Source organism: Balaenoptera borealis (genome assembly GCF_965194805.1).
Source record: "Balaenoptera borealis genome assembly, chromosome: 13".
In the NCBI taxonomy this organism is placed as follows: Eukaryota; Metazoa; Chordata; class Mammalia; order Artiodactyla; family Balaenopteridae; genus Balaenoptera; species Balaenoptera borealis.
In genome coordinates this window covers 53,988,457-54,002,876 of record NC_138870.1, presented here as the reverse complement: position 1 = coordinate 54,002,876, position 14,420 = coordinate 53,988,457, and the positions used below count along the sequence as shown (strand labels likewise).

The 14,420-nt window shown below is 41.7% G+C and overlaps 1 protein-coding gene across 2 annotated transcripts in view; it reads right to left on the bottom strand.

Annotated features, from left to right (window-relative positions):
• Positions 1–4,072: 4,072 nt before the first annotated feature.
• The window catches only part of TBK1 (TANK binding kinase 1), an 80,829-nt gene continuing 70,481 nt past the window's right edge, over positions 4,073–14,420 (bottom strand). Inside the window, exon 21 of one of the 2 annotated variants that reach the window (XM_082351240.1) lies at positions 4,073–7,407. In XM_082351240.1, the coding sequence (XP_082207366.1) occupies positions 7,314–7,407 (94 nt within the window). In that variant the 3' untranslated portion in view covers positions 4,073–7,313. The remainder of the gene's footprint in view (positions 7,408–14,420) is intronic. The other variant, XM_082351242.1, reaches the window with a different exon arrangement.

Below are 14,420 nucleotides of genomic sequence, written 5' to 3'. Positions count from 1 at the left end.
GGCAGTGGAAGCCCAGAGTCTTAATCACTGGACTGCCAGGCAAGTCCCCTGCTTGGGTTTCTACAGTAACCTCTCAGTGAGTCTCCTCGATGCTATGCTTGCCCCTCTATAGTTTATTCTCAACCCAGGAACCCCAGTGATTCTTTTAAAAGAGAAATTAGAACATGTCACTCTCTTTTCAAAGCCATGTGATGGCTCTTCATTTCACTCAGAGTAAAAATCAAATCTGTGTAGTGGGCTACATGATCACCCACCATCACCCACACCTCTTCCCTTACTTCTCTTCATCAACTCTGCTCAAGCCACACTGGCTTCCAACATGCCAGACCCACTCCTGCCCAGGGCCTTTGCACCAGCAACTGGAATGCTCCTTCCACAGTTATCTGTATGGCTCACTCTTCATCTTCTTCAAGTCTTTCTAGATGTCACCTTCTCAATGAGACCTACCCTGACCACACTAGAACATTTGAAAACCACTTACCCCTCGGCACTCCAGATTCCCTTATCCTTTTTCTACGTTTTTTCCTTTTTCCAAAGCACTTATCAGCATTTATTATGCTGTATAATTTAATTATATATTTTGTTTACTGTTTATGGTCTGTTTTTTTCCCACCAGAATGTAAACTGCACAAAGGCAGGTACTGTTGTCTATTTTGTTCACATGGTTGGTATTCAATGCATATTTCCTGAGTGAAGACAATCCTGCCTTGAAGATAGGAAGACGTGATGGAGAGTGCCTGGGGAGGGCTACTTCAGTCAAGATTGCTCCCTGGACGACGAGCTCCTTGAAGACAGGGCCGTTTCTTCAAGGAATCATCAGTGTCCTACTCAGAGTGGAGACACAATAAATACTTGTTGAATCTCATTGATTGAATTGAGCCAGAGGTGAGACCAGGCACCTCCTTAGGATGGTCCTAAAGGAACTGTTTACTGGGTCCTCTTAACACTCACTTGGTTGTGATACCTCCAGGAATCTGCCCACGTCTGTTTCTGCACCTGCCAGAATTCCGTACTTAAGAAAACCTTTACACCAGATCCTTCTGCATTCTGACAGCACTGACCCTGAATTTTTATTTTGGTCATGTTTTAAGGGGAACAATGACCCAGAAAACAAGGAGATGGTCAGAAGTCTGAAAAGAGATGAAGGATATGTTCTGTATTGTTCCTCGGATCAGAGATTGGGCCAGTGCGCTAAAACCTCAGGGAGACATATCGTATTCAGTATCAAGGAGTCTGCAGCCCTGACCATGTAGAAGATGACTTCTTAAATTAATAAGCTCCCCTTCAGGGGAGATGTTTAAGCAGAGACTGGATGGTCAGCTGGCTCAGGCTGTAAGCCCGATGGGGGAGGCTGTTGGGTGGATTGACGCCCAAGGTCTCGTCTCCTCCCAAGATGTGGTGGTTCTGTGGCCTTGACGGAGCACCAAATGTTTGTGACCCCAAATGGCATATTTCTCTGTCTATTTTACTATAATTCTTTTTTTTTTTAAATTAATTAATTAATTTTTATTTTTGGCTGTGTTGGGTCTTCGTTTCTGTGCGAGGGCTTTCTCTAGTCGTGGCGAGCGGGGGCCACTCTTCATCGCGGTGCGCGGGCCTCTCACTATCGCGGCCTCTCTTGTTGCGGAGCACAGGCTCCAGACGCGCAGGCTCAGTAGTTGTGGCTCACGGGCCTAGTTGCTCCGCGGCATGTGGGATCTTCCCAGACCAGGGCTCGAACCCGTGTCCCCTGCATTAGCAGGCAGATTCTCAACCACTGCACCACCAGGGAAGCCCTACTATAATTCTTGATAAAAATTCCAAATTTCCTAGCAGTAATTTACCAGCACCACAGTGATCCAAAAACACTGCCCTTTTGGTTATTTAACACCCTGGTCCAGCCTCGCTGCCCAGTAGTTCCGTACCCCAGAATCATTACACATACAGCTGTTTACTTCCTACTTATTGCTCAACCATTTGTAATCTACAAAAGGACTTTACCTCTTCACTTTAGTTAATGACTGAACCTGGTGCATTATTGAGTAGCCTTTTAAGAGTATAATAATAAAGTTACTGGGGGAAAAGTGAATCACTTTCAGACCTTTAACAGTGATACTGAGAATATAAAGCACTGTGTGATATCTAAAAGAGAAGGTGGAAAGATCTACAAGATAAGGATAGAAAGAAAATATTCAAATCACAGGACTTTAGAAATAGAATCCAAGTTGCTCACTTTGGAAAAAAGGACAATGAAGCCAGGGTTCAAAGTTCTTGCTCAGGGTCTTCTGAGCCTCAGTTCTTGGTGTTCCCACCACATTTTATTTCTCTTTCTCCCTCCCCCCTTCTACCTAGTCCCCCAGCCTCCAAAATTATATTCTCCCACATCCTTTTTTTTTTTTTTTTTGGCCGCACTGCATGGCATGTGGGATCTTAGTTCCCCGACCGGGGATCGAACCTGTGACCCCTGCAGTGGCAGCACAGAGTCCTAACCACTGGACAGCCAGGGAAGTCCCCTCCCACATCCTTTTAAACACAACCAAACCATAAAGAAAATGTTCATTGTTCTGAGAGTCACATTACAATATTTAAATTAGGTCAATTTCAAGGCTCCCCTAAATTTGGGATGTTGTTTCCCTACTGACCAACACCAGGAGTTTTCTGATGGCTGTTGGAAGACCTTTTGCACTTGTGTAAGGCACACATCTCGTGATTTATTTGAAAATAGTATCTCTCAGTCTCACCTACTGAGAAACTGAGAACAATTTTGGAAATACCTATAGTTGTAACACTAGCTGTGGACCTTTGGCAAGTCACTTAGCCCCTTTGGAACTCAGACTTCCTCTTCTGTTAAGCACTCGCACTCAGTGAATCATGGTCTAAGCCAGGTTCTCTGCGAAATGCCTACCTTATAGGGTTGTTGGGAGAATTAAAGAAAATAGTAATATTAGGCAACATTAGGTGAATCGGTTCCTGCCAAGTACTGGGCTAAGTACTTTTCGATGGATTGTCTACATCTCCACAACGACCCTAAGAATGAGATATTACTAAATTGGTTACATACCATTTATAGATGAGGTTAAATGACTTGGTAACCAAGGCCACCCAGCTAGCAGGGGGCTGCATGCCTTTATCTCCTTGCCCTTGGTCACTGTGGGTAGTGGATATAACGTAAAGTGCAATAGAAGGAGAGCTGCCATCTTTGAGGGTATGGAGGTCCCTAGCACTCTCCTTTCATCGGCCCCCACCCCTCTGAATTTAAATAAGGGTGAAACCGAGATCAAATAGTCTTCTAGGGCCAGCTCGAGGTGGGGGGGAGGGGAATGAGTCATAGAAACAGTAGCCTAAGAAATGTGTGGGAGCAGGGCTGTCGGAGCAGGACATGGTATCCTGCAGCGGGCAGACAGGACTGGAAAGTTTACCGACCTCTTGGACACAAGCTTCCACTCTTCTCTTTTTCTTTTAAAGCAAGGATTTAAAAAAAAAAGGGGGTGGGGGGAAGGGAAGGCAAGGGAGCTTTAGTGGCGGGCTGAGCCTCTGGATAAAATCACTGTTTTAGTTTTCTCATTTGTAAGATCACTTATCCTCTGTAAACCTTGATCTCCTCATCTGTAAAAATGAAAATATCTTGCTGATGGAATTGTAGTAAGCATAAAATGAAATAATATGTGACAAGCACACAGAAGCTTAATTAATATTAGCAATAAACGTAATAAAGGTATGTCTAAACCTTAGTTCTGTCCATACATGCTCTATAAAAACTAGCATTCTTTGTATGTCTACTGTTTTTTCCATTGGAATCCATGGCAAACGCTCAAACATACGGTAGCTAGTGCTAGAGCGCCCTCTGGTGGCTCTGCTGTCACAAACGAAACCTACTATCCTGACCTCGGCCTCCCTGGACCCTCACATGAAGGCTCTGCCCTGCTGTTGACCCCAGTCTGCAGGCACCCAAAGGAGAGAAGCGCAGCGGAGGCCACGCTGCAGGTGCTCTCATCAGAAAACGTTACCAATAATCTGCAAAACTACTGAATCAGTATGCTGTACACCTGAAACTGACACAATATTGTAAGTCAACTATACTTAAGTTAAAAAAAAAAAAGAAAATGTTACCATTGACTCACAATGATTAAGAATAATTCCTTTAGTCTGAGTTTGGGCCTTACGAAATTAGCTGCTATTCAGCCATTTCTAACCTACGAAAATGGCAATTTTGTATGGTTGCACCTAATCATTGCTGCTAGATGGGAGTAATTCAAAATCGGAGTGTGTCATTTAAAATGCTCAAAACAACGGAAACAAAACACAATGACTGAAAGAATGACTTTGTGGCCCGTGGGATCTGGAGCTGAAAGAGGAAAAGACAACCTCTCCTCAGGGATTTTAATAATGGGCTGTTTCCCTAATCCCCTGTAACTTTTCTAGCATCTTTCATCCTTAAAGCCCGTCCTTACCTCAGTCAGAAGCACAGGTGGTGGGGCTTCTGTACCCCCTTTTCTGCTAGTTCACTTAGACCTTCCATTTCTTTCCCCTACTTTGAGAAAAGATCCACTCTCAGAGCCTCAAGAGGATAAATGATTGTGAAGCCCAGGCCATCTGTGTAGCCCTTCTGAGAAAGACCAGATTTCGGGGGTGGGAGGTCACAAAATCAACAACTTCTCTGAGTCCTGACTTTACTGATTACAATTTTGGAAAATCCGGAAGAGACCCAACCATTCAATCATTTCCCAACGTCACTCACCAGATCTTAAACTTTTATGTAGTCTCCCGCATAGTGGATTGCATTCAAAATTTGTTGTTGTTGTTTTTAAAGGCATAGTCCCTTAAGATTTGGTGAGTGAGGTGGAAAAATGATTGCGTTTGGGTCTATTCCATCACCCATCTTTCAAAGTCCTCACCATATCAAAAAGCAGATGCAAAATAAGAGAGAATAATTTTCTTGGTTCTTGGCCAAATTCTACAGCTTCTAGGTGATTCTGCTTGAAATAATCTTCTTGAGGGTCTCCACAGACTTGAAACCATTCTGAAGTATATCCTTCTAGCAGTGGCCAAAGCTAATAGCACTGGGATTATAATTAGTCTGAGAGATCTTATAACACAATCAGCTGAGACACACACCTCCAAAAAGTTAATATCCTGAGTCTTGAGATATCGCCAGGACTCAGAATCCTGTAAATGACTTTGGAACCATTGCATTGATCATTTTGCACCTTTAAAGCCCATGAGAAAAGCTAAGTACAGTATCAAATCCCAACTCAACTCACAAGAGCAGATTGATTAGGTAGAATATTAAAACAATGTATTATGTTGGGTATGCCTTATGAAAATAAAAATTACTCCAAATTGAATTTAATTCTCATCACCCCCTGTGAGGTACATATCATTATCCCCTAGATGTACTTGCAGGAAATTATATGCTAGACTGGCATTCTCAGTTGGGGGCATTCTTACCTTAAAATAGAGAAATTTTATACTCAGCCTTTTGGGAAGCCATTTTTCACATGTTCTGCTTTGGCCCTACCTAGCAAACTGAATCTGCAGCTCCCCAGAACATCAACTTTTAAATCTTAAATTCTACAACTTAAAAATAATTGAACTAAAATCAATTAAATATCAAATTACTTTATAATTTTCTAAAACTTTTAGAGCCACATAGGAGAGCTCAGTGTTACTTTTTAAAAATCTATATAAGAAGATAATATGAATTAGTCAAACACTGAGAGTTCAGGTACCTTTTAAGAAACTTCCTAAAGAATTTGTTTAAACCTTACACTTGAACTCTACATTTTTTTTTCAAGCCGAACAAGCATATATTTGTTCTCCCTAGAGCTTCGCACAATACCTCTATTATTCTCTCTGCTCTCTCCAAAGGCATCCTATTAAATTACAAGCTGCATCCCTAATCCAAGCTTTTCTTTCGGAGATGAAGGCATTTTCTGAAGTCAGTTTTAAAGCTGGTACAACTTTGCAGGAATTCCAATCTACTCCAGTTGTAAAGTTCACATCAGTCACTAGTTAAAATGAAGCCATCAGTTTGCCAGAAAAGCTATCATTCGTGCCCTTTACAGATTCCCCATTCGTTCCCTATGCCCCTGCCAAGCATAATTAGGTTAAATGGGAATTTAGCAGACGTGAGAGCCACACACGCTGAACAAACTCATCACAACAGCTATTACCGCTCTGATCAAAAGTTAACTTTGGGGACTTCCCTGGTGGTCCAGTGGTTAAGACTCCTCACTCCCAATGCAGGGGGCCCAGGTTCGATCCCCTAGATCGAACTAGAACTAGATCCCACATGCATGCCGCAACTAAGAGTTTGCATACTGCAACTAAGACCTGACACATTCTAAATAAATAAACAAACAAATAAATAAATATATTTTTTAAAAAGTTAACTTTGTTAGGGGAAAAACAAGTGGCAAAATCATGGATCTGGTCTTTTGTGCTCAGCATTGGTCAGGGGGCTGTAGAGAATCAGCCTCTTGGTCTCAGACTGAATAATAACCTCATACACATGTGAAGGAAAGGTGAATATTGCTGCCTGATTTTGGTAGTCCAATTCAGACACGAAAATGAGCTCCTAGAAATTGACAAGACACTCAAGGATCATTTAATGCCACTGACCCCAACCACCTGGGGGGAAAAAAGCTGACTTTTAAAGAAAAATCTTGACAGATCAGGAGAGAAGATGCTAGAAATAGTCAAGTTTGCAGAGGAGTGGGTTTCACTGCCAGTGGTATCGCCTTCCTTCTGGGAATCTCAGCAAACCAGGGAGGACAGTGAGGAGGGAGGTCTGGCAGAAACCAGGCTAAGGATCGATCAGAAGTAGATCACGACCAACTAGCTGGAGATCCTTTTGCCTTAGTAGAACCAGTAAAAAAAAAAAGATGGATTCCTGAACAGAGTGTTCACGCTGAGGTTCTTTATCAGATGAAGAAACAACCAACAAACTCATTCAAAGTTCAATTCCTATTTTCAGCGGCAGTGAGCACACCTGTCAACCAGAACTCATCCTGAACATGGATCAATAATTGTACAGATCGACGCCTTGTATCTTATCCAAAATCTGTTGGATAAACTATCGGCACATTCTATCCTGTTATTTCTAGAATCACGACCCATGGTTAAGCTTCTGATGCAACAGGCCCTGAGGAAAGGAGTCATGGCAAAGAATGAACATGAGCTAGAACTTGTGAAGAAATACAGGTAAGCCATGGGGATAAGGAGCCCACTCTCCATTCTACTGGCATTCAAGTGATGGCACTGCCCCCAACCCAGAACACTGCAAGCACCACGTAGCACCTACCTGAGGGTTCTTTTGGCTTGAGTGTCTTACTTCACAAGTGGGCATACAGCTTGGCAATTTGCCATTTTGTGGATAATCCAGATGTACCAGGTCTCGGCAGTAAGAATGACATATGTATTTCCCCTCTGAAAGAGTAAGTGCAAAAGTTTCCTGGTTAGATGTATATGGGTCTCTGTCCATCTGACAGGCAAAGGGAAATTTAAACCCCCAAACCAAAACCCAGCATCTGACCCAGAGTAGTGGAGATGTGTCTGTGTAGGACCCATTCTTTCATAGCAGTGTGCTGGGCCATTTACTTAAAGCTGGCCTTCTCTGAAATCCAAACATAATACCAGTGAATACATTTCAGAAAGACAGATTAGATTACTATAAATATCTTTTTTGCAATTTAAAAATTGAGATAAAATTTATTTAATATAAAATTCACCATTTTAGGGCTTAAAGACTTAAATGTAAGACATGACACCATAAAACTCCTAGAAGAGAACATAAGCAAAACATTCTCTGAACACAGGCAAAACATAAATCGTAGCAATGTTTTCTTAGGTCAGTCTCCCAAGGCAATAGAAATAAAAGCAAAAATAAACAAATGGGACCTAGTTAAACTCATAAGCTTTTGCACAGCAAAGGAAACCGTAAACAAAATGAAAAGACAACCTACTGAATGGGAGAAAATATTTGCAAATGATGCAACCAACAAGGGCTTAAGTTCCAAAATATACAAACAGCTCATATAATCCAACAACAAAAAACCAAACAACCGAGTCGAAAAATGGGCAGAAGATCTAAAGAGACATTTCTCCAAAGAAGACATACAGATGGTCAGTAGGCACATGAAAAGATGCTCATCATCGCTAATTATTAGAGAAATGCAAATCAGAACTACAACACAATGAGGTATCACCTCATACCGATTAGAAGTCTACAAATAATAAATGCTAGAGAGGGTGTGAAGAAAAGGAAACTCTCTTACACTGTTGGTGGGAAGGTAAATTGGTGCAGCCACTATGGAAAACAGTATGGAGTTTCCTCAAAAAAATAAAAAATAAAGTTGCCATATGATCCAGCAATCCCACTCCTGGGCATATGCCCGGACAAAACTCAAATTTGAAAAGATACATGCACCTCTATGTTCACAGCAGCACTATTTACTATAGCCAAGACATGGAAACAATCTAAATGTCCATCAACAGATGAATGGATAAAGAAGATGTGGTATATAAATACAATGGAATATTATTCAGACATAAAAAAGAATGAAATAATGCCATTTGCAGCAACATGGATGGACCTAGAGATTATCATACTAAGCAAAGTAAGTCAGAAAGAGAAAGACAAATACCATATGATATCATTTATATGTGGAATCTAAAATACAATACAAATGAACATATCTATAAAACAGAAATAGACTTACATACATAGAGAACAGACCTGTGGTTGCCAAGGGGGATGGGGGTTAACGGAGGGAAGGATTGGGAGTTTGGGATTAGTAGATGCAAACTATTATATATAGGATGGATAAACAACAAGGTCCTACTGTATAGCACAAGGAACTGTATTCAAAATCCTGTGATAAACTATAATGGAAAAGAATATATATATATGTATAACTGAATCACTTTGCTGTGTGGCAGAAATTAACACAACATTGTAAATCAACTATACTTCAATAAAATTTTTAAAAAATTCACCATTTTAAAGAGTAAAATTCAGGGAATTCCCTGGTGGTCCAGTGGTTAAGACTCGGCGCTTTAACTGCTGAGGCCTGGGTTCAGTCTCTGGTCGGGGAACTAAGATTCTGCAAAGTACGCAGCCAAAAAAAAAAAAAAAAGTAAAATCCAATGATTTTTAGTATAATCATAATGTTGTACAACCATCACTATTACCTAATTCCAGAACAATTCCATCACCCCAAGAACAAGCCCTCTACCTGTTAGGGGCCACTCCCCATTTCCTTCTTCCTCTATCCCCTGGAAACCACTGATCTACTTTCTGTTCCTATGGATTTGCCTATTTTGGACATATTGTGTCAATGGAATCATACAATATGTGGCCTTTTGTGTCTGGCTCCTTTCACTTAGCACAATGTTTTTAAGGTCCATCCATGTTGTAGCATGTATCAGAATTTCATTCCTCCTTATTGTTGAATAATCTCTCATTGCCTGGAAGTGCCACATTTTGTCTATCTATTCATCACTTGATGGACACTGGGTTGTTTTCATTCCTAGGAGTGGAATTGCTGGGGCATATGGTAGCTCTGTTTAATTTTTTGATGAACTGCCAAACTGTTTTCCAATGTAAATCTCTCTAAAACAGCTCTTTCAGCCACATCACAACACACAGATAAGAACTTCTACAACTCTATTCACCAGCTAATAGAATTCTCTAAACAGTAGTCTAGTAATGGAACCCATTCAAGCATATATAGCTTATATTATGATATACTTAAAGGGCCTTATTATGAAATAACTTTCCCTATGAAAGTGGTGTCCAGGCAAGAACCCCGAAGGAAAATTTGGTGGGGCTTTACATGTAGTTCTTCTTCTAGTCAAGGGTAAAGCAGCCTACATCATCATTATTATAAAAATGTTTTGCGTGCTGATGCCAGGATTAAACCTATTGGAGGTTAACAGGGACCTGGCTTTCAAAATGGCATCCAGAGGTGACCTAGAAGCCACAGTCTATAGCGTCACAGCCAACTAACTTGCAGGACTAACTTTGCATGCATGCCTACATTCTTATATCCATGCAACAAATGTTCATGCCTACTTCATCCCCAGGAGCATTAGACAGTTAAGTATGCAGTCAGAGAGGACCCTACTCTCAGTGGGAGAAAGAGATAAGAGATGCATTGCACTCACAGTATAGCGTGGCAAATGCTATAACAGTACGGAGAGGGGCACAGGACAGATGCCTAAGTCAGTCTGGGAAGGCCGAGGAAGGCTCCTAGAGGAGATGACACTTAAGGTGAAGTGGTCTAGGAATTAGCTGATTGTCATTGGAGGAGGTGAGGAAGGACAGCTCAAGCAGAAGCAGCATCATATGTATGCGAGTGATGGAGGCTGGACAGAGAAAGTGCTGCTGACTCAGCAACTGACCTCAGGGGGCTGCGAGGCAGGATGGATTCAGCGGCAGGAGACCCTGAAAAGCCGAACCAGAGGGCAATGGAAAACAATGGAAATATTTTAAGCAGAGTGTGATAAAATCAGGTCTATATTGTTAAAAAAAAAAAAAAAAGTCCTTCTGGTAGCAGTATGGCGAGTGGATGGGGAATCAGAAAGATTCAAGGAAGGAGATAAATTAAAAAGTCATTTCATCAGCTTATATAATCTCTACAGTGAAGTCTCTAAACTGTTTTGAACCCACACCACTGTCAGTAAAAAAAAAAGAGAGAAAATTGAACATATATCTCTAATGTATGCAGAGTAAGCAATGTATTTTTCTTAAGGCTTTTATTTATTATTTCTTTTTTATAAATTTATTTATTTATTTATTTTTGGCTGCATTGGGTCTTCGTTGCTGCACGCGGGCTTTCTCTAGTTGCGGTGAGCAGGGGCTACTCTTCATTGTGGCGCGCAGGCTTCTCATTGCAGTGGCTTCTCTTGTAAGCAATATATTTATAATTGTATACATGTATTACTGCATTAACACATTGCATATATAAGATATATAAGAATAGAAAATTTTAACGATGATACTGATAGAATGTCTAATATCTTCTCAGTCCCTAGTGGATTATCTTGCACACCTGCAGGTACACACATAGTATTGCCTAGACTCCTGTCTTGGCCTCCCTGTGACCACACCCTCTCCACGGAGCTCATGGGGCATGACCACCTGGAGCCAATATGGTTGCCTTCTGGGTATCACCCTCTGGGTACCCAGGACTCAGAATTTCTCTGTCCAAATGGTCTCCAGCCTGCTCCCAGGGCCCATGCAGGCCTATTGCCTGGGTCCTCCTTCAACAGGAGATGCCAGTGTGATCACCCTGAGGCCCAAGGGTTGGTCAAGAGTAATGGTGTTGGTTGGGGTAGTGGTGTTGGTTGCAGTTAAACACATGCGCTGAGGTGTCACAGGACAAGGGGCACTTGTGCAAGGCTTTTTGTGCTACAGGACAGAGCTGGGGGCTGAAGAGAAGGACCGGTGGGCTATAGACCTGAGGGCTCAAGTTTTAGGAGCTTGAGAGTTGGCCTTGAGCACACTCTAGTTTGGAGACTGCTGTGCTTTAGAATGAACTCACTGTAAGGCAGCTGGCACTGTCATCATCCAGTGAAAACTAGAGAACATTTTTCACCTAGAAAGTCAGCAAATACACAGTGCTGGTGAGAATGCTGAGAATTTGATACTTTCAAAGAGTGCTGGCACAGATTGGTTCAAGACGGTGGAGTAAAGGACGTGTGCTCACTCCCTCTTGTGAGAGCACCGAATCACAACTAACCGCCGAACAAACACTGACAAGAAGACACTGCAACTCAGCAAAAAAGATACCCCGCATCCAAAGACAAAGGAGAAGCCACAATGAGATGGTAGGAGGGGTGCAATCACAATAAAATCAAATCCTGTAACTGCTGGATGGGTGACTCACAAACTGGAGAACACTTATATCACAGAAGTCCACCCACTGGTGTGAAGGTTATGAGCCCCATGTCAGGCTTCCCAACCTGGGGATCTGGCAATGGGAGGAGGAATTACTAGAGAATCAGACTTTGAAGGCTAGCGGGATTTGATTGCAGGACTTCGACAGGACTCGGGGAAACAGAGGCTTCACTCTTGGAGGGCACACACAAAGTAGTGTGCGCATTGGGACCCAGAGGAAGGAGCAGTGACCCCATAGGAAACTGAATCAGACCTACCTGCTAGTGTTGGAGGGTCTCCTGCAGAGGCGGGGGGTGGCTGTGTCTCACGGTGAGGACAAGGACACTGGCAGCAGAAGTTCTGGGAAGTAGTCCTTGGCATGAGCCCTCCCGGAGTCCACCATTAGCCCCACCAAAGAGCCCGGGTAGACTCCTGTGCTGGGTCGCCTCAGGCCAAACAACCAACAGGGAGGGAACCCAGCCCTACTCATCAGCAGACAAGCAGATTAAAGTTTTACTGAGCTCTGCCCCCAAGAGCAACAGCCAGCTCTACCCAACACCAGTCCCTCCCATCAGGAAACTTGCACAAGCCTCTCAGATAGCCTCATCCACCAGAGGGCAGACAGCAGAAGCAATAACTACAATCCTGCAGCCTGTGGAACAAAAACCACATTCACAGAAAGATAGACAAGATGAAAAGGCAGAGGGCCATGTACCAGACGAAGGAACAAGATAAAACCCCAGAAAAACAACTAAATGAAGTGGAGATAGGCAACTTTCCAGAAAAAGAATTCAGAATAATGATAGGGAAGATGATCCAGGACCTCGGAAAAAGAGTGGAGGCAAAGATCGAGAAGATGCAGGAAATGTTTAACAAAGACCTAGAAGAATTAAAGAACAAACAAACACATGAACAATACAATAACTGAAATGAAAAATACACTAGAAGGAATCAATAGCAGAATAACTGAGGCAGAAGAACAGATAAGTGACCTGGAAGGCAGAATGGTGGAATTCACTGCTGCGGAACAGAATAAAGAAAAAAGAATGAAAAGAAATGAAGACAGCCTAAGAGACCTCTGGGACAACATTAAATGCAACAATATTCGCATTACAGGGATCCCAGAAGGAGAAGAGAGAGAGAAAGGACCCGAGAAAATATTTGAAGAGATTATAGTTGAAAACTTCCCTAACATGGGAGAGGAAATAGCCACCCAAGTCCAAGAAGCACAGAGAGTCCCATACAAGATAAACCCAAGGAGAAACATGCTGAGACACACAGTAATCAAATTGGCAAAAATTAAAGACAAGCAGCTGAAAGCAGCAAGGGAAAAACGATAAATAACATACAAGGGAACTCCCATAAGGTTAACAGCTGATTTCTCAGCAGAAACTCTATGAGCCAGAAGGGAGTGGCACAATATATTTAAAGTGATGAAAGGGAAGAACCTACAACCAAGATTACTCTACCCAGCAAGGATCTCATTCAGATTCGATGGAGAAATCAAAAGCTTTACAGACAAGCAAAAGCTAAGAGAATTCAGCACCACCAAACCAGCTCTACAACAAATACTAAAGGAACTTCTCTAAGTGGGAAACACAAGAAAAGAAAAGGACCTACAAAAACAAACCCAAAACAATTAAGAAAAAGGTCATAGGAACATACATATCGATAATTACCTTAAACGTGAATGGATTAAACGCTCCAACCAAAGGACACCGGCTTGCTGAATGGATACAAAAACAAGACCTATATATATGCTGTCTACAAGAGACCCACTTCAGACCTAGGGACACATACAGACTGAAAGTGAGGGGATGGAAAAAGATATTCCATGCAAATGGAAATCAAAAGAAAGCTGGAGTAGCAATACTCATATCAGATAAAATAAGACTTTAAAATAAAGAATGTTACAAGAGACAAGGAAGGACACTACAGAATGATCAAGGGGGTATCAAGAAGATATAACAATTATAAATATATATGCACCCAACATAGGAGCACCTCAATACATAAGGCAACTGCTAACAGCTATAAAAGAGGAAATCAACAGTAGCACAATAATAGTGGGGGACTTTAACACCTCACTTACACCAATGGACAGATCATCCAGACAGAAAATTAATAAGGAAACACAAGCTTTAAATGACACAATGGACCAGATAGATTTAATTGATATTTATAGGACATTCCATCCAAAAACAGAAGATTACACTTTCTTCTCAAGTGCACACGGAACATTCTCCAGGATAGATCATACCTTGGGTCACAAGTCAAGCCTCAGTAAATTTAAGAAAATTGAAATCATATCAAGCATCTTTTCCAACCACAACGCTATGAGATTAGAAATCAATTACAGGGAAAAAAACGTAAAAAACACAAACACATGGAGGCTAAACAATACATTACTAAATAAACAAGAGATCACTGAAGAAATCAAAGAGGAAATCAGAAAATACCTAGAGACAAATGACAATGAATACACGATGATCCAAAACCTATGGGATGCAGCAAAAGCAGTTCTAAGAGGGAAGTTTACAGCAATACAAGCCTACCTCAA